The sequence below is a fragment of the Leptodactylus fuscus genome, chromosome 5 (genome assembly GCF_031893055.1).
Source record: "Leptodactylus fuscus isolate aLepFus1 chromosome 5, aLepFus1.hap2, whole genome shotgun sequence".
NCBI lineage: Eukaryota > Metazoa > Chordata > Amphibia > Anura > Leptodactylidae > Leptodactylus > Leptodactylus fuscus.
The window spans coordinates 172,920,690-172,947,157 of record NC_134269.1 but is presented as its reverse complement, the minus strand read 5'-3'; the positions used below and the strand labels follow the sequence as shown (position 1 = coordinate 172,947,157).

The 26,468-nt window shown below is 43.5% G+C and overlaps 1 protein-coding gene across 2 annotated transcripts in view; it reads left to right on the top strand.

Annotated features, from left to right (window-relative positions):
* The first annotated feature begins 5,131 nt into the window (after nt 1-5,131).
* The window catches only part of KCTD16 (potassium channel tetramerization domain containing 16), a 239,380-nt gene continuing 218,043 nt past the window's right edge, over nt 5,132-26,468 (top strand). For both annotated transcript variants that reach the window (XM_075274756.1, XM_075274755.1), the window contains exons 1-2: nt 5,132-5,565; nt 5,760-6,876. In XM_075274756.1, coding sequence (XP_075130857.1) covers nt 6,045-6,876 — 832 coding nt within the window. In that variant the 5' untranslated portion in view covers nt 5,132-5,565; nt 5,760-6,044. The remainder of the gene's footprint in view (nt 5,566-5,759; nt 6,877-26,468) is intronic.

Below are 26,468 nucleotides of genomic sequence, written 5' to 3'. Positions count from 1 at the left end.
AAACAATTGGAAGGGTTAGAAGGCTAGTCCTAGGTTACCATAGTACGAAGGGCATGTTAGGAACACCTTATGTTTTTACTAGGATTAGATATTGAAGGAAACTGGAGTGTGATTTTACATTCATTCCATTTTGGGTTTGAAACCAGGACTGTAACAAATCACAGATTTCTGCAGCTTAACCTGGTAACTTTCAGGCTGAGGCCCCACATTGTGGAAGTGCAACTTTTTTTTGTTGCGGTTTTTTGAGCCAAAGCCAAGAATGACTACCAAAGGACTGGCAAATATATAGGAAGTTCGTATGCTTCTACCTTTTGCTCAATCCACTCCTGGCTTTGACTCAAGAAACTGCAACAAAATCTGCAACAAGAAATCTGCACTTCCGCAATGTGGGGCCTTAGCCTGAAAGGGTTTCTAGATTTGGGACAACTTCTTGTAAACTGAACTTAGACATCATCATGGTGTATGGTATATTATGAAATGCTCATAATTTATAGGCACACTAGTCTACAAATGAATAATAAAAGTAAATAAAAAAATCTATCACAGTCTTGTAGAAGTCCTGCAGATAACCCTGTGGTTAATCTTCTGGACATTCCCACTTCTATCATTTACTGGTGCTGCTGGAAGGAATCGCTCACATGATCTGGCTTTCCCTAATCTATCCATGTCTATACAGGTGCTAGAAAGTAGGAGAATGCATATACTACAGATACAGGTGGAAGACTTTTCACATGGTCATATTTGGTCAGGAGCACATCCAAGACACATAGTTACATAGTAGATGAGGTTGGATAATGACATCGTTGATCCAGTGTTGATCCAGGGGAAGGCTACAAAAAAAACCATTGCCCCATTTCAGGGGAAAAAATTATTTCCCGACTCCAACCTGGCAGTCAGTATAAAACCCTGGATCAATGTGTCCTTAAAATCTAGAATTGATAACTCGTAATATTGTTCTCTTCAAGAAAGACATCCAGGCCCTCTTTGGACTTGTTTAATGACTCCACCACCACCACAGATTACACAGACGGTACATTTTTTCCCTGCTTATGTTGTTCTTTTTCAATTTACCAATACACCACATACCATGGCACTTGTGTGACTTGTCTTAAAGATACAACTTCATTTGCTTAATACATATAGACGTGACCCACAGATAACAATACTTGATTAGTCTACAAGCTTTTGCATATTGTTGCCATATTTGAAAGCAGGGCTGGAGGTGTGAATGCAGAAGTATCTCCAGGATTTCCAGTTCCATCTGCCAGGGAAAGAATAATGACGGTCAAAACCCTGCACTGGCCCATTGGATGCTCGGTATATATGTGGGCTAATGGAGGAAGCTGCAAGAGACCTTGCGTTCACCAGATAGTGGTATTCCTTAATGGGAACAATTAGCTCTCAGCTATTCTGACATATTGACTTACACAGAGGTAGGAAAATGTTGGACTAAATTGAAATCTCAGCTTGAGCTTGGCAGCACTTAACTGTTAAAATTTATAAGGGAACCAAAGGAACCTCTACATATAGCTAGTGAAACAGTTGCAGAACATTACATTGTGATTACCCTTGTTAATGGAGTGATGAAGAGTGAACTCATATCGTGCCCAGCGTACGTGACTGCATTACCTATAAACATTAAGCTTTAGCCAGTGAGATGTTTACTGGGAACCACTAAACCTCAAGCCACAGAACAGGAAGGATATCAGTATAGTCGGAGTCAGACACTGGAGTGTATTACTGGTTTTCTTGCTGTCATTCTCTCTTTTCTGTTCTGTCATGCTAACACATCACTGTTTTCCTTCCTCAGCAGTTCATACATGGAAAAATCCAAGTAAAAGGGCTAGGAAATAATGTGTTATTTTGCATGTTATAACCCAATAACTATATAACCAGTAAGAATAGCTCAGATGGTATAAATGACTTAAAGTAATTGCCCAAGATTTTCAAAAATTGTAATTTGATCAAATAAAAATAACAAATATCCATTCAGTTCCATGCTGCCTCTTTGGTTGTCCCAGCTGGTTCTGCAATGATGTTGTCACATACATCGGAAAATTCCAGAAGGACCACGGAGAATGTATCAACTCTTACCAGGGACGTCTTCAATCAAAACTTCTTAAACATAATGCGTTTCGGAGCTAACGCGTTTGTTCTCTACCAGACTATAGATTTGAAAAAGGAGCATTTGTTAGCTCTAAAATACATTATGTTTATGGTGTAAATAAAGAAGTTTTGATTGAAGATGTCCCTGGTAAGCATGGATACTTTCTTCCCAGTCCTTCTGGAATTTTCCGATGTACTTCAATTCCCTGTGATGATGATCCAGCAACTATCCTAGAGTGGATGTGCACTTTCGGTTCTCAACCTATTCACAACCCTCTAAGGTGAGCACATATTTATTCACCTACATTCTACCTTTTTTTTCTGCTCTAATATATCACATTAGATATTGTACGGTGCTGTATTTTTGTGTTTGAGCCACTGTCACATACATAACCTAGACTGCTATAGCCAATCACTGGTCTAGGTTGTCACCTGTCATATTTGCAGGACAGGTCCTCAATCACTAGAACATCAAGGGATTGAATGGATATTGGTTATATTCTTCATTTTATCAGATTGTCTATTCTACAGTCTTAAAATACCACATTCTCACCATGGATATTTATGGTATATCTACCGAGAGGGATATTTCCAAAACAGTGGACCACCAAGCCAAGCCAGCCAAGCCTGGTGCCACAGCCACTATAAATAGAGAGCTTGATGTGGCATCAAGCATGTTGGATGATTGAGACTCCCCATTGTGCAAAATGGTGCAGATTCAGGAGTTTGGACCCACATCTACCAGACCCTTAACATAGAATTCTTCTTTCACAGCAGAAAATCATAACTATTCTATTGCCAAATATTTTATTACTTGTGTCTCATGATATTATTCTTTGGAAAGTACATTCAAAACCAGATAATATAAAATAATTCTAATCTATTTGGTTGCTGATAGATAAAAAAGTGGGCGGTTGGCACCACAAAATCGTATCTGACATCTAAGCAAATTAGGTTGGCAAGAACACATGCAAACAGTCCCAGCTCTACACGCCCTGCTGCTGGCTACAAATCTGCACATGATCCTCTTTAATATTAGATACAATAGAAAATCTATTGGTGTCTTAACTGTAAGAGCTTGTTGAGATAACAGAAATGCCAACCTCACATGCGCTGCTTTGATACTCGTATATATGTAACAGCTCACAAATCTACTTCTAGCTGAGGCATTTATCAATCTTTCTAGCCCAGACAGGTATGTGGGTCAGCCATAGAGTTGAATTTGGTTTATGAAAAGCAATTTGTACAAAATTTCAACTCCCGTCGTAGTCTGACAGCCATCATCGGGGCATGCTTGGAGTTGTAGGTTTGCAGCAACAAGAGAACTACAGGTTGTCAAACAAGGCGATACAGCTATATGAATGGTTAGAGTGATTTTTAACATCATGATAAACTTAGAGCTCAGATATTAGACAACTTGGCCCCTGAGGTCAGTTTATTAACCTCTTCTGTCTTCTCCTCTTCAGGCTGCATAGGGGCAGATTTACTAACCTGTATAATATTAAAATAGTGTAAACTTATGCCAAGAAGTCTGAGGATGTGCCAAACAGCTCGTTTATTATGATGTCACATCAACATTACCAAGTGAATTAACTGGCTGTAAGGTCAGACTGGCTGTAAGGTCAAACTGGCTGTAAGCTTTTAATTTACATAGAATGGCTGTGAAGGGGTTAAAGGGGTTGTCCAGAATTTTGAAGCAACTCGTGGGACGGCCAGGGGAGGTGTAAAATTAAATAAGAAAAAAAAAGATTATTTTCTATCCTTGGCTTCGCTTTCCACCACCAGTACCTTTCTGTCTCGTGATGGGGCTGTGTTGCCAGAAGCCCTGAGGCATGTCAAAACCAATCAGTGGTGGGGCAACATGGTGACTCAGTGGTTAGCACTGCAGCCTTGCAGCAGTGGAGTCCTGGGTTCGAATTCCGCCCAGAACAACATCTGCAAGGAGTTTGTATGTTCTCCTCGTGTTTGCATGGATTTCCTCCCATTCTATAAAGACATGCTGATAGGAAAAATAAAAAATCAGTGGCCTCAGCAATCTCTGGAGAGGAACCAGTGACGTCACTTGTGCATTGCCGATCCATTACTAGTGACCGCTAATTTTTCTTTAAATTTATACTCCTTCTCACCCCCCAAGGCCACTCCATAAGTTGCTCCAAATCCTAAACGCCCCCTTAAAGCCTCATGCCAAATTCTGCATTCTATTCATAGTGCCTGTAAGACAGCACATGGAGTCCTAATGGTTTCATATGAAGCCACATAATACTCAATGGAACCAGTTTCCAAGGAATGCTGATACAAGAGCTTTTAGAAGAATTTACTATATGCATTAAATTCTAGCCAAACCATATAGTGATTATCTGGTGTTCTACATAGTGAACGTATCTTGTATACCGTACACACACAACTCAAAGGGACTTGCTGTCTCTGTAAGTGATTTATACTGCACATGAGAGCGGATGACTGTGTTATGTACTGCTGTCCCTGCTTGAACTTGTGTAGGGATAATGTGATTCTATTATATAACATCTCACCTGAGCCTTTTACAATATTCCGTCGATTTTTAATAGCTATTAGTTTTTATACTGAGATCTGTAAGCCGGTATGAAATGTAGCCTAACTATAACAGAATGGCTTCTAATTGCCAATAAAAGCGAGCCCATATCTGGCTAGTATAAAGCATGCCTATATTTGCAGTTGAAGAGATAAGGCTATAATTGCAAGGCAAAGCTTTGTCCCTAATTGCTGTAATCTACAACAACATCGCCAATTAGAATCGATGCTTGATGTGACAACTTAAATGGAGGTTAATAGGTTAAATCGCCCTGGGGATCAGGACATCTTAAGCTGCTCTTCACACTTTCATATTTTCACCTGTTTAATGCTAAGCTGCACAAATGGATCCTGTGCTCTTATTTTTGTTCACAGCTATATTCCTTTAAGATGATGTAATAGTTATTTCCCTGGTTGGTTTCTTCCCTGCACTGCTGAAATAGCACCATCTCAGAACAGCCCTGGGAACTGTGGATCCACCCAGCTCAGCAGCTAGAGCAGGATCAGCAACCAAGCATCAGAGCACCCAGAGCTGAATTATCAGCTGCTACTACTGCTGCCGCTATCGCCTGCTCCTCCTATCCCTTCCCCTGCTCTCTGCCTACCTGGAAGTATGCTAGCCTCTGTGTTCTTGCCAGTACGTGGAGTGTCAGATGTGCACCCTGCTCCATGCTGGCTGGCTCATGTGATTGGGAGGTTTTTGCAAGGCATTTAGAAACCAGCATCCCATCTGGAGAAAGCTTTCTTCTCTCCCCTAATAACAAGCCAGAGCACCAGAACCGAAACCCTGGTACCCAGGAGCTGCTAACTTTCTACACTTCTGCTATACCTTTCCCATACTTTTCTATTATTTTTTATTGCTTTATATTTGTATATAAAGTGTCCATGTGAAAGGATTATGCAACTCAGGTATAGTAATTTTATCATTGAAATCTAGTAACGTAATGCATAGAAAATGTGTAATAGTAATGTCAATTGCATGCTGAGATTTACATAGTCACGTAGCTCTATACTATAATGCTACACTGTCTTTATATACCTTTATATGCTCTCTCTATATACGTGTCTTATTTATGTTAACTTCACAAATATTCTCTCGACAGATCCTTGTACGTCTGTTTGTTCAGTGTGACCTTGCATTCAGTGAGATAAGGGTGATGTATATCCTTTTTATGCTGTTTTAGCAAGTTATCATTCAATTGGATTTGATCCGAGACACACCACAGACTGTTATGTCCATTACCAATCGTAACTGACTTCATGACCAAGAAATTCTTATCCAGAAGAGAGTCTTTGCACTTTGGGAATATACATTTCAGTTTTTCACTTCGGTTCTAAAATCCATGAACTATTTGTACCACAGTTAGTGGAATCTGGTAAAAAGCACAATGGCTCTGAGTGGCAACTGCAGAACTTATGCTCCACCTAGAGACCAAGGGACCATCCTGCAATCTTTTCCAGAGGTTGTTGAATTAAATGTCGGAGGGCAAGTTTACTTTACACGCCATTCAACGTTAACCAGTATACCCCATTCTTTGCTATGGAAAATGTTCACCTCGAAAAGGGACTCTATAAATGACCTGGCCAAAGATGCCAAAGGACGATTCTTTATTGACCGAGATGGGTTTCTCTTCCGTTACGTGCTTGACTTTCTCAGGGACAGACAGGTGGTCTTGCCAGATCACTTCCCGGAAAAAGGGCGGTTGAAAAGAGAAGCCGAATATTTTATGCTCCCAGAACTTGTCAAGATCTTAGCACCTGATGAAGTAAAACAGAGTCCTGATGACTACTGCCACAGCGACTTTGAGGAAGTCTCCCAAGGAAGTGAAACTCGAATATGTCCATCATCATCCTTGATGCCTTCAGACCGGAAATGGGGCTTCATCACTGTTGGTTATAGAGGATCTTGCACAATGGGGCGAGAAAGTCAAGCCGATGCAAAGTTTCGTAGAGTTCCAAGAATTCTGGTTTGTGGTCGCATCTCCCTAGCCAAAGAGGTTTTTGGAGAAACACTAAATGAAAGCAGAGATCCCGACCGAGCGCCAGAAAAATACACGTCAAGGTTTTATCTCAAGTTCAAGCATCTAGAGAGAGCATTTGACATGTTGTCAGAGTGTGGATTCCATATGGTAGCCTGTAACTCCTCAGTGACAGCTTCATTCGTCAATCAGTATACCGATGACAAGATCTGGTCCAGTTATACAGAATACGTTTTTTACAGTAAGTACAAAGCAACTTGAAAAATACAATGATCGCTTAATCTGAAAACACAGTTCATTAGCCTTATAATGATGTTTTCTGGCAGGGTATACGGTGTTAATTTGAAAAGCAGCAGTGATGAAATGGAACTTGAAATCCTATGGCTAGGTGGCACTAGAGGCCAGTGGAAATTTTATTGGGCTGGAGCTGACTGCTGTGCCTTACCTTATAAATCAACAGGATGTCATTCTCACACAGTAGCTAAGCATTTACAGCTAAAAGAAGGGGAGAAGCTGGGATGGGATTAGAGGAGGCAGTAAATCTTTTGATTTGCTCTCCTTTCATGCAGGATACTTAGAAATGAATTTTCAGTACTTGGCTTTTATATTTATATAACTGGTACACTTGTTCAGTACATGTTTATAGCACAGCTAGCCACAGGCTCTTTCTTGCTCGCTTTATGGTAGGTTTTAGACTAAAAGGTATAAAACTTGAACATGTTTATATTTTCAGTGCTTAATCCTTTAAGTCTTATAGTAATGGCAGGTCATTGTAGGATGTGGATTATGAAAATAACTATTCTCGTGTTCTAGCATGAAATATAAGAAATGTATAGCATGCTTATGGGATTCTGGGCATTGTCAAGGATGACATATATGCTGTGTATGTCATTTATTAGCAGTACATGGGCAAAAACAGACTCCTGTCCAAGGTCGGATGGATATGAGTCTTGGGAATTTTGCTAAATTGGTTCCCCTCTCTTCAGGCATTGTTGAAAATTGATATAATTTCTCTCTAAAAATTACATTCTGAAGGGTAGAATTACCTTTAGGATGCCATGGTTGTCTTTCTCAGGGGTCATGCCAGGCTGATAACTCATAACTATCAATCTAAAGTCAGATGTAACATGATTATTTATAGAGGGAGTCATCATCTTGGTTATCAGGCGTTATCTGTTGTTACATAATGTGCATGTCACATATCATATTTATTGTTTTTTTGCAGATTAATTTTATTTATCATTTAATTAGTGATGCATTGCTGTAATCTATGTAATTGTCAGATGTGTATGTAAGCAAGCAAGCTGTGGATTATTGATCTATATAGTTGTGATTTCCCGTCCTGGAGTTTTAGCAAGCTATCTACTGCTGAGGAGAGGCAGTCATTGTATATATGTTATACTGATTTATACGGTATATATACTGTGTGTTTGTATATGGGCGGGTCTTTTGGTGACATCTAGTGATTTCTAGTGAATATTCTCTTGGTTGAATCTTGCACTAAATTCTAATATGGAATATTTACTTTGCTCCATTCCTCATTGATCATTTGTATACATTTGTTTTGTATTTTAGAGAATATTTTGCAGTATAAGGAAATATATTATCATACTGTATTATGAGCCTCATTTTGCACCCAAGAGAGGTATAAATATTGGACAACTATAAATTCTCCTTTCCATCGCTATAAAAATAAAACTGTCTCCCAAACTCGTTTCCTCTTCTTGTCTTTTTATTAAAAAGTACACAATATTGATCCAAGTGACCCATTTCCACCCATTACCAAGTACTGATACTGGATCACAGTCCCTGACTTATACATGTCTGTGCTGTTTAGGCCATTCTCACAAAGCAGGATTTTGGTCAGTGTCCATATTTGCAAGTCAAAACCTAGGGTGAGTCCAAAAAATGCAAGTCTTTCCCTTATGCCTTTTTATCTCTAGACTCCATTCAGAGTTTGCCTTACAAATACTGACCAAAATACCACTGTGTAGAAGTGACCTTAAGGACATTTAGGAAGCATTTTGTTGCAATTACAGTCTCATCAGTTTTTTCCATCACATTAGCGTGGTACCATTGAGTGATGGTTTGGTTCATACAGTCTGTGATGCTGGTTTTATGTATCTATTTAGCTCTATGCTGTTTCTATCATATGTCTTAGGGTCCATTCACATGGAGAAAGATGGAATTTGGTGTGGCATTTCAGCGCTGAAAAAAAAGCCTCCCATTGACTTCAATGGGTACCTTTTTCTGATAGCAATAATAGGAACCCATTGCATTGACTTCAATGGGAGGCTTTTTTTCAGCACCAAATTCCTCACCATTTTCCTCTGTGTGAATGGACCCTTATAACTTCCTCAGAAGAGGAAGTTACTCTTAGTATTGGAGTTATCCCCTTTGACTTACAGAGGGTGGTATTAAGCAAAAGACACCCTTTCTATGGCTTCCATGTGGTCTTATAGGATATATAGACAGCAGTGATCCCAAACTCTTTCAGGAATCACTGTTCTTCGGTGTCTACCTTTTTAATGTACTGTATTGTAACACAGAAAACAAGCATATACAAGTTTAGTTATATCTGTATAGGCAATCAGCAACAACCTCAATGCTAAGACCTATATTTATTCTGTTTATGGTGATTTGACAGTTGCATGCCCGTTTCTGTGGGTTGTCCGGTTCTTTTGAATTTTGGTGTTCTGTGTCTTGTTCTTCATATTTTGTGTATATATGTTTTTTAATATGAATTTTTCATGAATAAAAAAACGTTTTTCATAATTATTGTTGTATATGTTGAATATTTCAACCTTTTGGGACTGTATGTCCTTCTTTCGTCTATACTTGTATTGTAACACAGTCACCTGGACTCCGGAGATTGGTAGAAGAAAAGCTTTTAGTTAATAGTACTTACTATATATTGATACATAGTGTCAGTAAAATTGATCAAGCACAGACATGACGGAACCTGTACAGAGAGGAAAATGCATCTACTCTTAAAGAGGAGGTTTCAGATTAATAAAGATGTCTTCAATAGAAACAGATCTGCAGAGTAAAGGCTAACTTTTTTCTTTTGTGCAATGCTAAGGCCTAAAGTAGCGGGCTGTAGTGAAAAAGGCTCTGCGAGAAAATCGTGGCAAAAACCCATTGTGTTTTTTTCCCCACAGCGCTTTTCATAAAAAGTCCGCAGAGTTTTCTTCTGCAGACTTCTTCCTTCAACTATACTTACAGAGAAACTGCCAGTGTTTCTGTAGGTATAATTGACATATACTCTGCATGTATTTTCCTGATGTATGGATGGGTGTCGCTCGAATCTCATCCACGTTACAGGGACTGCGTTTATGCTACATATGGCCTCCACCTTACTGGTTCCTTGAAGAAAACAACCAGCAGAGGCTTTCCATCACTTTACCACTACCTGACTGTCACTTAAGTCCTCGACCTTTGTAGGCATAGTGCAGTTACCTCATGTAGTTCACCCTACCATGTGCTGAGAATCAGGGCCAATCTTTGTTTTTAGGTCAAGCCTGGTTGGGTTTCCTTTCTCTGCTTTGCTGTCGATCCCATGATACTTCAACACATGGACAGCTACAGCCAGTACTTTCTCTGCCTGCAGGGGAACCAGTGTCATTATTATGCCCTATTTTTAATAAATAAATGTTGAGAAACTACAAACTATGATTCATTACTATGCAATATTCTGCAACATTCCATATCTGAATATATATATATATATATATATATATATATATATATATATATACAGAGAGAGAGAGACAGAGAGAAGCAGCAAGTAAAATAACAGGTGAGAGAGTGACACACGTAATTCTTTAACGGAATACAATGTAAATTTTAGTTATAGTTGGAGTTTCTCTTTGAGTGACTAGCCAGGCTGTGGAGTCAGTAAGCCACACTATTTGACAGACAAAGCAACTATCCACCAAATGGTTGACAGCATCCCAAAACAGTGTCTGGCGCTTCTACAAAAGTCAATGGACGGCACTCATTACACAGGGCTGTGCTGATGTTAATGAAGCAGAATAGTGGCTGAAAGAACATCTGCCACTTTTTACAAGAGAGGATTATGGAAAAGATAGGGCCAGCATTGCAGCCATGTTACAAGAGACACCTCAGGCTTGAGAAAAAAAACTTTCAGTCTATTCCATTTGAAGTAAGAAGGAGACAAGGCTCAGACAGCAGCAAGGAAAGTTACTCTAAGGCCCCGTTCCCATGGAGTAACACGCCGCTCATTCTGACACATTCTGTCAGAGTGAGGCGCTTAAAAAAAGATCCCATTGACTTCAATGGGTGCCATCTTACGCGCGCTACACATTGAAATCAATGGGTTAAAAAGCCTCCCATTGATTACAATGTGTAGCACATAAGACGGCACCCATTGAAGTCAATGGGATATGTTGTGAAGCACCTAACTCTGACATGTGTTTACGTGTCAGGATGAGCGGCGTGTTACTCCGTGGGAATGGGGCCTAAGGCTTTTGTCACACTTAAGTGTTTTGGTTAATGTTTTGCATCAGTGTCTGTAAGCCAAAAACAGGACCGGGTCAAAAACATAGAACAAGTGCAAATCTTCCCATTATATCTTCTCTGTGTGTAGTCTCCACTCCTGGTTATGTCTTACAATCACTGATGCAAAGTGTGTGTGAATAATGCCTGATTATGGGAAAAAACAGTGATTATGTTTAAGAGGACCTTTCACCATATGGGGCACATGCGGTTTATTACACCACTAGAAAGCCGACAGTGCGCTTTCCCGTTCTGTGCCCCCGGTGAAGAGCTATCGGTGCCGGTACCGTAGCTCTTCCTGTCAGAAGGGCATTTCTGACAGTCATTCAGGAACGCCCTTCCTCACAGCAGTGTCTATAGAACTGTACTGTGAGAGGGGCAGTTGCTTATCGCCCAGGGATGATGTTCCTCACCGCTCTCACAGTACAGCACAATAGGCACTGCTGTGAGGGATGGCGATCCTGACTGACTTTCAGAAACACCTTTCTGACGGTGAAGAGCTACAGTACTGGTAGCTCTTTACCCGGGACACAGAAAAGGAAAGCAGTATATAAAACCACATGTGCCCGAAGTGGTGAAAGGTCCTCTTTAACATAAGAAAGGAATAGACCACAAAAAAAAGAAGCTCTTTGGACATTTCTGCTGTGGGAGAATTTATACCCAGAGTTATCACCAAACAAAATTCAGACAATATTAAACATTACCACAAACTCTAGTTTTTAGCATCTATTAATAGAGATGAGCGAACAGTGTTCTATCGAACTCATGTTCGATCGGATATTAGGCTGTTCGGCATGTTCGAATCGAATCGAACACCGCGTGGTAAAGTGCGCCATTACTCGATTCCCCTCCCACCTTCCCTGGCGCCTTTTTTGCTCCAATAACAGCGCTGGGTAGGTGGGACAGGAACTACGACACCGGTGACGTTGAAAAAAGTAGGCAAAACCCATTGGCTGCCGAAAACATGTGACCTCTAATTTAAAAGAACAGCGACGCCCAGCTTCGCGTCATTCTGAGCTTGCAATTCACCGAGGACGGAGGTTTCCGTCCAGCTAGCTAGGGCTTAGATTCTGGGTAGGCAGGGACAGGCTAGGATAGGAAGGAGAAGACAACCAACAGCTCTTGTAAGAGCTAAATTCCAGGGAGAAGCTTGTCAGTGTAACGTGGCACTGACGGGCTCAATCGCCGCAACCCAGCTTTCCCAGGATCCTGAATGGAATACACTGTCAGTGTATTCCCGTATACCCGATATATACCCCGATACCCGTTCCAACGGTGTGCCCCCCCACCTTCACCCCAGAAATACCCTGCAAGTCCCCTAGCAATAGAATTGGGGCTATATACACCCACAATTTTTACTACTGGTATACAGTGCCATTGTCTGACTGGGAATTCAAAGAATATATTGGGAATACAAATACCCTCATTTCTTGCTACTGCCATATAGTGCCAGTTTCTGACTGGTAATTCAAAGAATATATTGGGGTTACGTGCACCCACAATTTTTACTACTGGTATACAGTGCCATTGTCTGACTGGGAATTCAAAGAATATATTGGGAATACAAATACCCTCATTTCTTGCTACTGCCATATAGTGCCAGTGTCTGACTGGGAATTCAAAGAATATATTGGGGTTACGTGCACCCACAATTTTTACTACTGGTATACAGTGCCATTGTCTGACTGGGAATTCAAAGAGTATATTGGGAATACAAATACCCTCATTTCTTGCTACTGCCATATAGTGCCAGTTTCTGACTGGGAATTCAAAGAATATATTGGGGTTACGTGCACCCACAATTTTTACTACTGGTATACAGTGCCATTGTCTGACTGGGAATTCAAAGAATATATTGGGGTTATAAATACCCTCATTTCTTGCTACTGCCATATAGTGCCAGTTTCTGACTGGTAATTCAAAGAATATATTGGGGTTACGTGCACCCACAATTTTTACTACTGGTATACAGTGCCATTGTCTGACTGGGAATTCAAAGAGTATATTGGGAATACAAATACCCTCATTTCTTGCTACTGCCATATAGTGCCAGTTTCTGACTGGGAATTCAAAGAATATATTGGGGTTACGTGCACCCACAATTTTTACTACTGGTATACAGTGCCATTGTCTGACTGGGAATTCAAAGAGTATATTGGGAATACAAATACCCTCATTTCTTGCTACTGCCATATAGTGCCAGTTTCTGACTGGGAATTCAAAGAATATATTGGGGTTACGTGCACCCACAATTTTTACTACTGGTATACAGTGCCATTGTCTGACTGGGAATTCAAAGAATATATTGGGGTTATAAATACCCTCATTTCTTGCTACTGCCATATAGTGCCAGTTTCTGACTGGGAATTCAAAGAATATATTGGGGTTACGTGCAACCACAATTTTTACTACTGGTATACAGTGCCATTGTCTGACTGGGAATTCAAAGAGTATATTGGGAATACAAATACCCTCATTTCTTGCTACTGCCATATAGTGCCAGTTTCTGACTGGGAATTCAAAGAATATATTGGGGTTACGTGCACCCACAATTTTTACTACTGGTATACAGTGCCATTGTCTGACTGGGAATTCAAAGAATATATTGGGGTTATAAATACCCTCATTTCTTGCTACTGCCATATAGTGCCAGTTTCTGACTGGTAATTCAAAGAATATATTGGGGTTACGTGCACCCACAATTTTTACTACTGGTATACAGTGCCATTGTCTGACTGGGAATTCAAAGAGTATATTGGGAATACAAATACCCTCATTTCTTGCTACTGCCATATAGTGCCAGTTTCTGACTGGGAATTCAAAGAATATATTGGGGTTACGTGCACCCACAATTTTTACTACTGGTATACAGTGCCATTGTCTGACTGGGAATTCAAAGAATATATTGGGGTTATAAATACCCTCATTTCTTGCTACTGCCATATAGTGCCAGTTTCTGACTGGTAATTCAAAGAATATATTGGGGTTACGTGCACCCACAATTTTTACTACTGGTATACAGTGCCATTGTCTGACTGGGAATTCAAAGAGTATATTGGGAATACAAATACCCTCATTTCTTGCTACTGCCATATAGTGCCAGTTTCTGACTGGGAATTCAAAGAATATATTGGGGTTACGTGCACCCACAATTTTTACTACTGGTATACAGTGCCATTGTCTGACTGGGAATTCAAAGAATATATTGGGGTTATAAATACCCTCATTTCTTGCTACTGCCATATAGTGCCAGTTTCTGACTGGTAATTCAAAGAATATATTGGGGTTACGTGCACCCACAATTTTTACTACTGGTATACAGTGCCATTGTCTGACTGGGAATTCAAAGAGTATATTGGGAATACAAATACCCTCATTTCTTGCTACTGCCATATAGTGCCAGTTTCTGACTGGGAATTCAAAGAATATATTGGGGTTACGTGCACCCACAATTTTTACTACTGGTATACAGTGCCATTGTCTGACTGGGAATTCAAAGAATATATTGGGGTTATAAATACCCTCATTTCTTGCTACTGCCATATAGTGCCAGTTTCTGACTGGTAATTCAAAGAATATATTGGGGTTACGTGCACCCACAATTTTTACTACTGGTATACAGTGCCATTGTCTGACTGGGAATTCAAAGAGTATATTGGGAATACAAATACCCTCATTTCTTGCTACTGCCATATAGTGCCAGTTTCTGACTGGGAATTCAAAGAATATATTGGGGTTACGTGCACCCACAATTTTTACTACTGGTATACAGTGCCATTGTCTGACTGGGAATTCAAAGAATATATTGGGGTTATAAATACCCTCATTTCTTGCTACTGCCATATAGTGCCAGTTTCTGACTGGTAATTCAAAGAATATATTGGGGTTACGTGCACCCACAATTTTTACTACTGGTATACAGTGCCATTGTCTGACTGGGAATTCAAAGAGTATATTGGGAATACAAATACCCTCATTTCTTGCTACTGCCATATAGTGCCAGTTTCTGACTGGGAATTCAAAGAATATATTGGGGTTACGTGCACCCACAATTTTTACTACTGGTATACAGTGCCATTGTCTGACTGGGAATTCAAAGAATATATTGGGGTTATAAATACCCTCATTTCTTGCTACTGCCATATAGTGCCAGTTTCTGACTGGTAATTCAAAGAATATATTGGGGTTACGTGCACCCACAATTTTTACTACTGGTATACAGTGCCATTGTCTGACTGGGAATTCAAAGAGTATATTGGGAATACAAATACCCTCATTTCTTGCTACTGCCATATAGTGCCAGTTTCTGACTGGGAATTCAAAGAATATATTGGGGTTACGTGCACCCACAATTTTTACTACTGGTATACAGTGCCATTGTCTGACTGGGAATTCAAAGAATATATTGGGGTTATAAATACCCTCATTTCTTGCTACTGCCATATAGTGCCAGTTTCTGACTGGTAATTCAAAGAATATATTGGGGTTACGTGCACCCACAATTTTTACTACTGGTATACAGTGCCATTGTCTGACTGGGAATTCAAAGAGTATATTGGGAATACAAATACCCTCATTTCTTGCTACTGCCATATAGTGCCAGTTTCTGACTGGGAATTCAAAGAATATATTGGGGTTACGTGCACCCACAATTTTTACTACTGGTATACAGTGCCATTGTCTGACTGGGAATTCAAAGAATATATTGGGAATACAAATACCCTCATTTCTTGCTACTGCCATATAGTGCCAGTTTCTGACTGGTAATTCAAAGAATATATTGGGGTTACGTGCACCCACAATTTTTACTACTGGTATACAGTGCCATTGTCTGACTGGGAATTCAAAGAGTATATTGGGAATACAAATACCCTCATTTCTTGCTACTGCCATATAGTGCCAGTTTCTGACTGGGAATTCAAAGAATATATTGGGGTTACGTGCAGCCACAATTTTTACTACTGGTATACAGTGCCAATTTCTAACTAGGAATTCAAAATGCGCAAGGCTCCCGGAAAGGGACGTGGACGAGGCCGTGGGCGAGGTCGGGGGAATGGTTCTGGGGAGCAAGGTAGCAGTGAAGCCACAGGGCGTCCCGTGCCTACTCCTGTGGGGCAGCAAGCATTGCGCCACTCCACAGTGCCAGGGTTGCTTGCCACATTAACTAAACTGCAGGGTACAAACCTTAGTAGGCCCGAGAACCAGGAACAGGTCTTGCAATGGCTGTCAGAGAACGCTTACAGCACATTGTCCAGCAGCCAGTCAGACTCTGCCTCCTCTCCTCCTATTACCCAACAGTCTTGTCTTCCTTCCTCCCAAAATTCCGAAGCTTTACAGAACAATAACCCAAACTGTCCCTGCTCCCCAGAGCTGTTCTCCGCTCCTTTCATTGTCCCTCAACCTGCCTCTCCACGTCACGATTCCACGAACCTAACAGAGGAGCATCTGTGTCCAGATGCTCAAACACTAGAGTCTCCTCCATCTCCGTTCGATTTGGTGGTGGATGACCAGCAACCCACCCTCATCGACGATGATGTGACGCAGTTGCCGTCAGGGCATCCAGTTGACCGGCGCATTGTGCGGGAGGAGGAGATGAGACAGGAGTTGGAAGAGGAAGTGGTGGATGATGAGGACACTGACCCGACCTGGACAGGGGGGATGTCAAGCGGGGAAAGTAGTGTGGATGTTGAGGCAGGTGCAGCACCAAAAAGGGTAGCTAGAGGCAGAGGCAGAGGTCAGCAGCTTAGGCGAAGCCAGGCCACACCCGGAATCTCCCAAGATGTTCCAGTTCGTACCCAGCCCCGAAAAACTCCCACCTCGAGGGCACGTTTCTCGAAGGTGTGGAGTTTTTTCAAGGAATGCGCCGAGGACAGATATAGTGTTGTCTGCACAATTTGCCTCTCGAAATTGATTAGGGGCTCTGAGAAGAGCAACCTGTCCACCACTTCAATGCGCCGTCATTTGGAATCCAAGCACTGGAATCAGTGGCAGGCAGCAACGGCAGGACAAAGGCCGCCTGCCGTTCACGCCACTGCCACTGCCTCTGCCACTGCCTCTGCCTCTGCCACTGCCACTGCTGACTGTGCTGGCGATGCACTCCAGAGGACGAGCCAGGACACCACTTCATCTGCCTCCGCCACTTTGTTGACTTCTACCTCATCCTCCCCTGGTCCTGTCTTATCTCCTTCTCCTGCACCATCAAAGGCACCATCAGGCGTTTCTTTACAACAACCCACCATCTCTCAGACATTGGAGCGGCGGCAGAAATACACTGCTAACCACCCACACGCGCAAGCCTTGAACGCCAACATCGCTAAACTGCTGGCCCAGGAGATGTTGGCGTTCCGGCTTGTTGAAACTCCCGCCTTCCTGGACCTGATGGCAACTGCGGCACCTCGCTATGCCGTCCCTAGCCGTCACTACTTCTCCCGGTGTGCCGTCCCCGCCTTGCACCAGCACGTGTCACTCAACATCAGGCGGGCCCTTAGTTCCGCGCTTTGCACAAAGGTCCACTTGACCACCGACGCGTGGACAAGTGCATGCGGACAGGGACGCTACATTTCACTGACGGCACACTGGGTGAATGTAGTTGAGGCTGGGACTGCTTCCCAAACTGGCCCGGTGTACCTCGTCTCCCCGCCTAACATTCCTGGCAGGGACACGAGAAGAACACCCCCCTCCTCCTCCTCCTCTACCGCCTCCTCCTCCGCTACCGCCTCCTCCTCCGCCACCGCCTCCTCCTCCGCTGTTAGATTGACCCCAGCTACGAGTTGGAAACGTTGCAGCACTGGCGTTGGTAGACGTCAGCAGGCTGTGCTGAAGCTGATCAGCTTGGGGGACAGACAGCACACTGCCTCCGAGGTGAGGGATGCCCTCCTCGATGAGACGGCAATATGGTTTGAGCCGCTGCACCTGGGCCCAGGCATGGTCGTTTGTGATAACGGCCGGAACCTGGTAGCAGCTCTGGAGCTTGCCGGACTCCAACATGTTCCATGCCTGGCCCACGTCTTCAACCTAGTGGTGCAACGTTTCCTAAAGAGCTACCCCAATGTTCCAGAGCTACTGGTGAAAGTGCGGCGCATGTGCGCCCACTTTCGCAAGTCGACAGTAGCCGCTGCTAGCTTAAAATCTCTCCAGCAACGCCTGCATGTGCCACAACACCGGCTTTTGTGCGACGTCCCCACACGCTGGAACTCAACGTTTCAGATGTTGAATAGAGTGGTTGAGCAGCAGAGACCTTTGATGGAATACCAGCTACAAAACCCTAGGGTGCCACAAAGTCAGCTGCCTCAGTTTCACATCCATGAGTGGCCATGGATGAGAGACCTTTGTGACATCCTACGGGTCTTTGAGGAGTCCACAAGGAGGGTGAGCTCTGAGGATGCGATGGTGAGCCTTACAATCCCGCTCTTGTGTGTTCTGAGAGAATCCCTGATTGACATCAGGGATAACTCAGATCACACAGAGGAGTTAGGGATAGCATCCGATCCGTCACAGCTGGAGAGTAGGTCCACACATCTGTCCGCTTCACTGCGTTTAATGGAGGAGGAGGAGGAGGAGGAAGAAGAGTTGTCCGATGATGTGATGGTGATACAGGAGGCTTCCGGGCAACTTCGAATCGTCCCATTGTTGCAGCGCGGATGGGTAGACATGGAGGATGAGGAGGAAATGGAGATTGAACTTTCCGGTGGGGCCAGAGGAGTCATGCCAACTAACACTGTGGCAGACATGGCTGAGTTCATGTTGGGGTGCTTTACAACCGACAAGCGTATTGTCAAAATCATGGAGGACAACCAGTACTGGATCTTTGCTATCCTTGACCCCCGGTATAAAAACAACATCTCGTCTTTTATTCCGGTAGAGGGGAGGGCCAATCGCATCAATGCTTGCCACAGGCAATTGGTGCAGAATATGATGGAGATGTTTCCAGCATGTGACGTTGGCGGCAGGGAGGGCAGTTCCTCCAGTAGGCAACCAAGTTCTCACCGGTCCACACAAACGAGGGGCACACTGTCTAAGGTCTGGGACACCTTGATGGCACCCCCTCGCCAAAGTGCCGCCACGGAGGGTCCTAGTGTCACCAGGCGTGAGAAGTATAGGCGCATGTTGCGGGAATACCTTTCCGACCACAGCCCTGTCCTCTCCGACCCCTCTGCACCCTACACGTATTGGGTGTCGAAGTTGGACCTGTGGCTTGAACTTGCCCTATATGCCTTGGAGGTGCTGTCCTGTCCTGCCGCCAGCGTCCTATCTGAGAGGGTGTTCAGTGCAGCCGGTGGCATCATCACTGACAAGCGCACCCGTCTGTCAGCTGAGAGTGCCGACCGGCTCACTTTGATAAAAATGAACCACCACTGGGTAGAGCCGTCATTTTTGTGCCCACCTGTGTAAAGCACCCCAACATGAAACTCCATGTCTGTACTCAACCTCTCCAATTCCTCCGCATCCTCATACTCATCCACCATAAGCGTTGCACAATTCTGCTAATACTAGGCTCCCTCCACCCTGATTTCCCCCAACTCTGCTGGTTAGAGGCTCCCTCCACCCTGATTTCCACCAACTCTGCTGGTTAGAGGCTCCCTCCACCATGAATTTGCCCAAACTGGGCTGTTTAGAGGCTCCCTCCACCATGAATTGGTCCAAACTGGGGTTTTTAGAGGCTCCCTCCACCATGAATTGGTCCAAACTGGGCTGGTTAGAGGCTCCCTCCACCATGAATTTCCCAAAACTTGGCTGTTTAGAGGCTCCCTCCACCATTAATTGGTCCAAACTGGGCTGGTTAGAGGCTCCCTCCACCATGAATTTGCCCAAACTGGGGTGGTTAGAGGCTCCCTCCACCATTAATTGGTCCAAACTGGGCTGGTTAGAGGCTCCCTCCACAATTAATTGGTCCAAACTGGGCTAATTAGAGGCTCCCTCCACCATGAATTGGTCCAAACTGGGCTGGTTAGAGGCTCCCTCCACCATGAATTGGTCCAAACTGGGGTGGTTAGAGGCTCCCTCCACCATTAATTGGTCCAAACTGGGCAGGTTAGAGGCTCCCTCCACCATTAATTGGTCCAAACTGGGGTGGTTAGAGGCTCCCTCCACCATTAATTGGTCCAAACTGGGCTGGTTAGAGGCTCCCTCCACAATTAATTGGTCCAAACTGGGCTAATTAGAGGCTCCCTCCACCATGAATTGGTCCAAACTGGGTTTTTTAGAGGCTCCCTCCACCATGAATTTGCCCAAACTGGGCTGTTTAGAGGCTCCCTCCACCATGAATTGGTCCAAACTGGGCTGGTTAGAGGCTCCCTCCACCATGAATTGGTCCAAACTGGGCTGGTTAGAGGCTCCCTCCACCATGAATTGGTCCAAACTGGGCTGGTTAGAGGCTCCCTCCACCATGAATTGGTCCAAACTGGGCTGGTTAGAGGCTCCCTCCACCATGAATTTGCCCAAACTGGGCTGTTTAGAGGCTCCCTCCACCATGAATTTGCCCAAACTGGGCTGGTTAGAGGCTCCCTCCACCATGAATTTGCCCACACTGGGCTGGTTAGAGGCTCCCTCCACCATGAATTTCCCAAAACTTGGCTGTTTAGAGGCTCCCTCCACCATTAATTGGTCCAAATTGGGCTGGTTAGAGGCTCCCTCCACCATGAATTGGTCCAAACTTGGCTGTTTAGAGGCTCCCTCCACCATTAATTGGTCCAAACTGGGCTGGTTAGAGGCTCCCTCCACCATGAATTTCCCAAAACTTGGCTGTTTAGAGGCTCCCTCCACCATTAATTGGTCCAAACTGGGCTGGTTAGAGGCTCCCTCCACCATGAATTTGCCCAAACTGGGCTGTTTAGAGGCTCCCTCCACCATGAATTTGCCCAAACTGGGCTGGTTAGAGGCTCCCTCCACCATGAATTGGTCCAAACTGGGCTGGTTAGAGGCTCCCTCCACCATGAATTTGCCCAAACTGGGCTGTTTAGAGGCTCCCTCCACCATGAATTTGCCCAAACTGGGCTGGTTAGAGGCTCCCTCCACCATGAATTGGTCCAAACGGGTTTTTAGAGGCTCCCTTCACCATGAATTGGTCCAAACTTGGCTGTTTAGAGGCTCCCTCCACCATGAATTGGTCCAAACTGGGGTGGTTAGAGGCTCCCTCCACCATGAATTTGCCCAAACTGGGCTGTTTAGAGGCTCCCTCCACCATGAATTGGTCCAAACTGGGTTTTTTAGAGGCTCCCTCCACCATGAATTGGTCCAAACTGGGCTGGTTAGAGGCTCCCTCCACCATGAATTGGTCCAAACTGGGGTGGTTAGAGGCTCCCTCCACCATTAATTGGTCCAAACTGGGCTGGTTAGAGGCTCCCTCCACCATTAATTGGTCCAAACTGGGCTGGTTAGAGGCTCCCTCCACCATGAATTTGCCCAAACTGGGCTGGTTAGAGGCTCCCTCCACCATGAATTGGTCCAAACTGGGGTTTTTAGAGGCTCCCTCCACCATGAATTGGTCCAAACTGGGGTTTTTAGAGTCTCCCTCCACCATGAATTGGTCCAAACTGGGGTTTTTAGAGGCTCCCTCCACCATGAATTTGCCCAAACTCTGCTGGTTAGAGGCTCAATCCACCCTGATTTTCAAAACAAATGTTGGTGCCAACCTCAACTTACTACAAGGGCCAAATTCACTGCTGGTGACAAGCTCTCCTCACTGCAAGTGCCAAATACACATGTTTCAAGGTGTTTTCCTACTGTCAGAGAGGTGGTATTGAGTGTGTAAAGTGTGTAGTTGTTAGGCTGTGATGTTGGGGTAATAGAGGGTCTTTGGTGTGTTAGATGCCCCCAGACATGCTTCCCCTGCTGTCCCAGTGTCATTCCAGAGGTGTTGGCATCATTTCCTGGGGTGTCATAGTGGACTTGGTGACCCTCCAGACACGGATTTGGGTTTCCCCCTTAACGAGTATCTGTTCCCCATAGACTATAATGGGGTTCGAAACCCGTTCGAACACACGAACATTGAGCGGCTGTTCGAATCGAATTTCGAACCTCGAACATTTTAGTGTTCGCTCATCTCTATCTATTAATAGATGGATTTATATAAATGGAGTCAGTCACATTGAGGATTTTACTCTAGCACCCCACATTCCCAAGCAATCCCTGCTGTTAATTTTGGTGTCTGATATGCTACTACTATAGGCTCTGTAGAAGGGCAGCGACTGGAGCAGGCAAGGGTGTGAGATTAAGAAGCATTGGCCATTGTCAGAGCTCAGAGTCACACCCTTGGCCTGTCTGACACTGGCCATTGACAGTACAGAGCCTCAATAGTATATCAGGCAACAAAACTAACAGCACTTATGGCTTGGAAATGCTGTGGTCCGAATCAGTGGAGCTACGTCTATTTAATGATACAAAGAGCTGGAATGGGGAAGATATTGAATCATCTTAATTTGGTTCCATAGTTGGAGTTGGTAGTTTTCTACTGACTTTGACTCCTCCCAAAAATTGATGCAGGCTCTGACTTCCTAGCCCAGGCCATATGATATAACTTCAGCTTGGAAAGAAAAAATACTATTAATAGTCTAATGGAGACTTTCAGCATTTCTCCATCTGCTTCTCTTCTGTAAGTATAAAGGAAAGCAATAGATAGAGAATTTTCATTCATTTGCAGACTATTTTTGGCATTCATGGACATCCCGCTTTGGCCAATAAAAACTGTGCAAACCTCCATATGTATTAGGAAGGGGTACTTAACTACTTTCAGTAAAGGTCTGTTGATTTGGCTTCTTCATCAAGCTAGATCTATGCATGTGCAAAGAAGGGATTTCATGGCGTCATGCATAGATCTAGCTTGATGAAGGTTCTCTGACCAAAATGTTCTATTGACTTGCTTCTCAATTTGTGTACTATAACCTCCGTATGCATGGCGTATCAACTTTTGTATTTGTGTTAAAGTCACGAATTAAAAGTCTTTTCATTTTTTTCACTTTAAGCGTGTGTGTGGCAGAATTATTACTTTCTGCTTAATGGGTTGGAGAACCCTTTCATGCCTGCACCACTGCTCATTACTTTAGAGTGTGCAGTTCCATTGTTTGCATTGCATGTTGACTGGGGTCCGTTGTCAAGTAAAGGTCTGAACAGCAGCACGTTTTCGGACAAAAAGGCGCATCTGACTATAAGACACACAAGAAAAATTAGGAAAAATATTTCCTAATGTTGCATCATACTGTGGGTTTAGGGGCTAAGGAGCATTATACTGTGGGTGGGGGCACTAAGGAGCATTATACTGTTGGTTGGGGCGCTAAGGAGGTTTATGCTGTTGTTGTGGACACTAAGGAGCATTATACTGTGGGCAGGGGCACAAAGTTTTTTTTTCTGTGGATGGGGGCACTAAGGAGCATTATGCAGGTGAGGTACGGCACTATGGAGGTTTATGCTGTTGGTGGGGACACTAAGGAGCATTATGTTGTGGGCGGGAGCACAAAGTTTTTTTTTCTGTGGGTAGGGGCACTAAGGGTGCACGAAGGAGCATTATATTGTGGGTGGGTGCACGTCCGTAAAATTACAGACGTAAAAATGCAGGCGTATTTTACTATAGAACTCTATGGAAACGTCTTTTTACGGCCGTAAAAATAAGCACAAAAAACACCTCACGTTACTCCGTGTGAATGGACCCTTATACTGTGGGCTGGGGCACTAAGGAGGTTTATGCGTTGGTGGGGGTACTAAGGTGCTTTAAACCTTGGGTTGGAGCACTAAGGAGCATTATACTGTGGGGAGGCCACAGAGTTTTTTTTTTTCCTGTGGGTGGGGGCACTAAGGAGCATTGTACAATGGGTGAGATCACTAAAGAGCATTATATGGTGGGTGGGGTCATTAAGGACCATTATACTGTGAGCATCACTAATGGGACTTTAGTGGGACACAGTATAATGCCCAATTATTTTGCCTCCTCCCAGTATGCTCCTTAGACCCCCCCCCCCCCCCACACACACACACACGGTTAAAATTAACAGCACCCGGGAGAAACCTTCATCTCTTGCCCACTGTGCCCAGGTCCTGATCCCTTCCACTAAGCTGCAGCAGAGATCATCAATCGTCCCTGCTGCATGCACAATGTGTAGAGGTAGTGGGGATGATTACCGATCCCTGCTGCCATTAATGCAAGGGATCAGGGATTGGGGACAGCGGGCGGGAGATGAAGATTTCTCTCGCCCACAGCCATAATGAAAGTCTCTGTACGAGGGAGGGGTTCATCAGCAATTCTTCAGATTCTCACTTATAAAATGTGTGTTCATGCATATCCTTATGGACATAGTAGTAGTAATGGATCACTCCATAAGCTCAATCTTACTATACAAGTTACAACCTGAACATATTAAACCAGGCATATTGCTATTGCTTGATCTGTCTGTCAGCACCTAAGTAGTTAAATACAGGTACTTCTTTTACACTGAAATAGAAATGTAAATATAAATTATATTGCACTGGTTTCATTTTCCGAATCAGCTGATCTCAGTGAAACAATTCTCTGGTCCCTAGAGACTGACTAACATACAATTAAATGAATCTCTACAATTATCTTTGTATTTTCATTAGGTCTATATTTATTGCTGCATTCTACCATGGTTTATAATAGGATGCCTACTATAAATGCTGCACATGCTCTGGGGTGCGATCGTATATTGTGAACAAATCAATATTGATCAAATGGAAGCACAAGCTGAAAGTTAGGGTCAGAACCGAGGGGGCTACTATAGAGTATAGAAAGGTGGGTTGTATGCCCTTTCCCCTTCGGAGGTTCTGAAGAATGCAAGCGTTTAAAGGGAATCTCTCCCCATGAACATACTATACAATCTGCAAGCAGCATGTTACATAAACCGTTCAAAGGGAACCGGTCATCGTCAAAATACAGTGTCATTTTCAGGCAGCATGTTAGGGCTAGTTCACACGGGGCACGGGACCCCATATTTTGATCCTGATTTTGATGCGGGAAGCCGCGTCAAATTGGACACCTGCATCAAAATGCACCTGCCACGACTGTCGGAAGCCGCGACAGTCGCGGCTTCTCGCTCCAGAGTAGTCTCAAATGAATGGGCCGAGTCCAGAGGGTGCTGTCGCAACGCCGATGTCGGGGCTGACACAGACGCGGAATCCACCTGAAGAAAGGGGCAGCTCGCTTCTTTTTTCCGTGAGCCAGAACATACCATTTACGGGAAAAAGGAAGCTTTTAGCGGACACATGGCTTATTTTTTTTCTGCTTATTTGACTGCAGCAAATCCACAGCAAAATTGGATGCAGATTTGCTGCAGATTTCACCTTTTGAACTACAAAGGATGAAATCTATACTAAATCTGCATCAAAACTGCCTGCAAGAAATGTGAATTTTGATGTTTTGCTGCAGAAACCAAATCCACTATGGAAAAATAAAATGGCTCAGACTTACGATTTTGGTTATGTCAAGACATTGGCGTACATGTGGCTCATCTTTGGTGTAATGTTATGTATTTTGTTGCATCTAATTTGGGCTAAAATCTTTAACTTGCTAGACATGGACATGAGGCTGTGGAGTCTCAGAAAAAAGAGCATGGATTAAATGTGCCACAATGCACCAAAAATTTGCCAAAATTGTGTTCTAAAATTATGGGTCAAAGTAAGCTGACAAAAAGTGGTATAAACTTAGTATAGATACACCAGATTTAACATACAGCATCAGTCACTGTAATAAATCTGATGAATTTTCAGAGTGTCTGCCTACGTTTATATTGTTAAATTCTTAGTTAATTTGGACCAGTATGTGTGATTTTTTTTATTTTGTATGTATATTGTGAGCTCCATATAGGGATCACAATGTACTTTTTTTTTCCTATCAGTATGTCTTTGTAGAATGGGAGGAAATCCAGACAAACATGGGGAGAACATACAAACTCCTTGCAGATGTTGTTCCTGATGGGATTAAAACCTAGGACTCCAGCACTGCAAGTCTGCAGTGCTAACCACTGAGCCACCGTGTTGCCCCTGTGTGAGTTTCTTTTTGTTATTGAGAGGTTTTTGCAAAACTTTTTGATCTCAGCATAGACGTATCTGCATATGGATGTCTACCTCAGAGATCAGATGTCCTCTACAATCCTGTGCGTTGAGGGCCTGCAGTTTTGTGATGGGAGACAGTACCCACTTCTGTACCCTAGTTTCGTAGACCCATATGAGCATCAAATTTGCAATAATTTCTCAAGTACTTTTCAAGTGGTAAGAGCATGAGTAGTAGCATAAGAACTTTCTATGCATGTTACAAGTGGTGGACTGTGAAGATAGTGAGATAACAATATAATATATTGTGTGTGAAGTGCA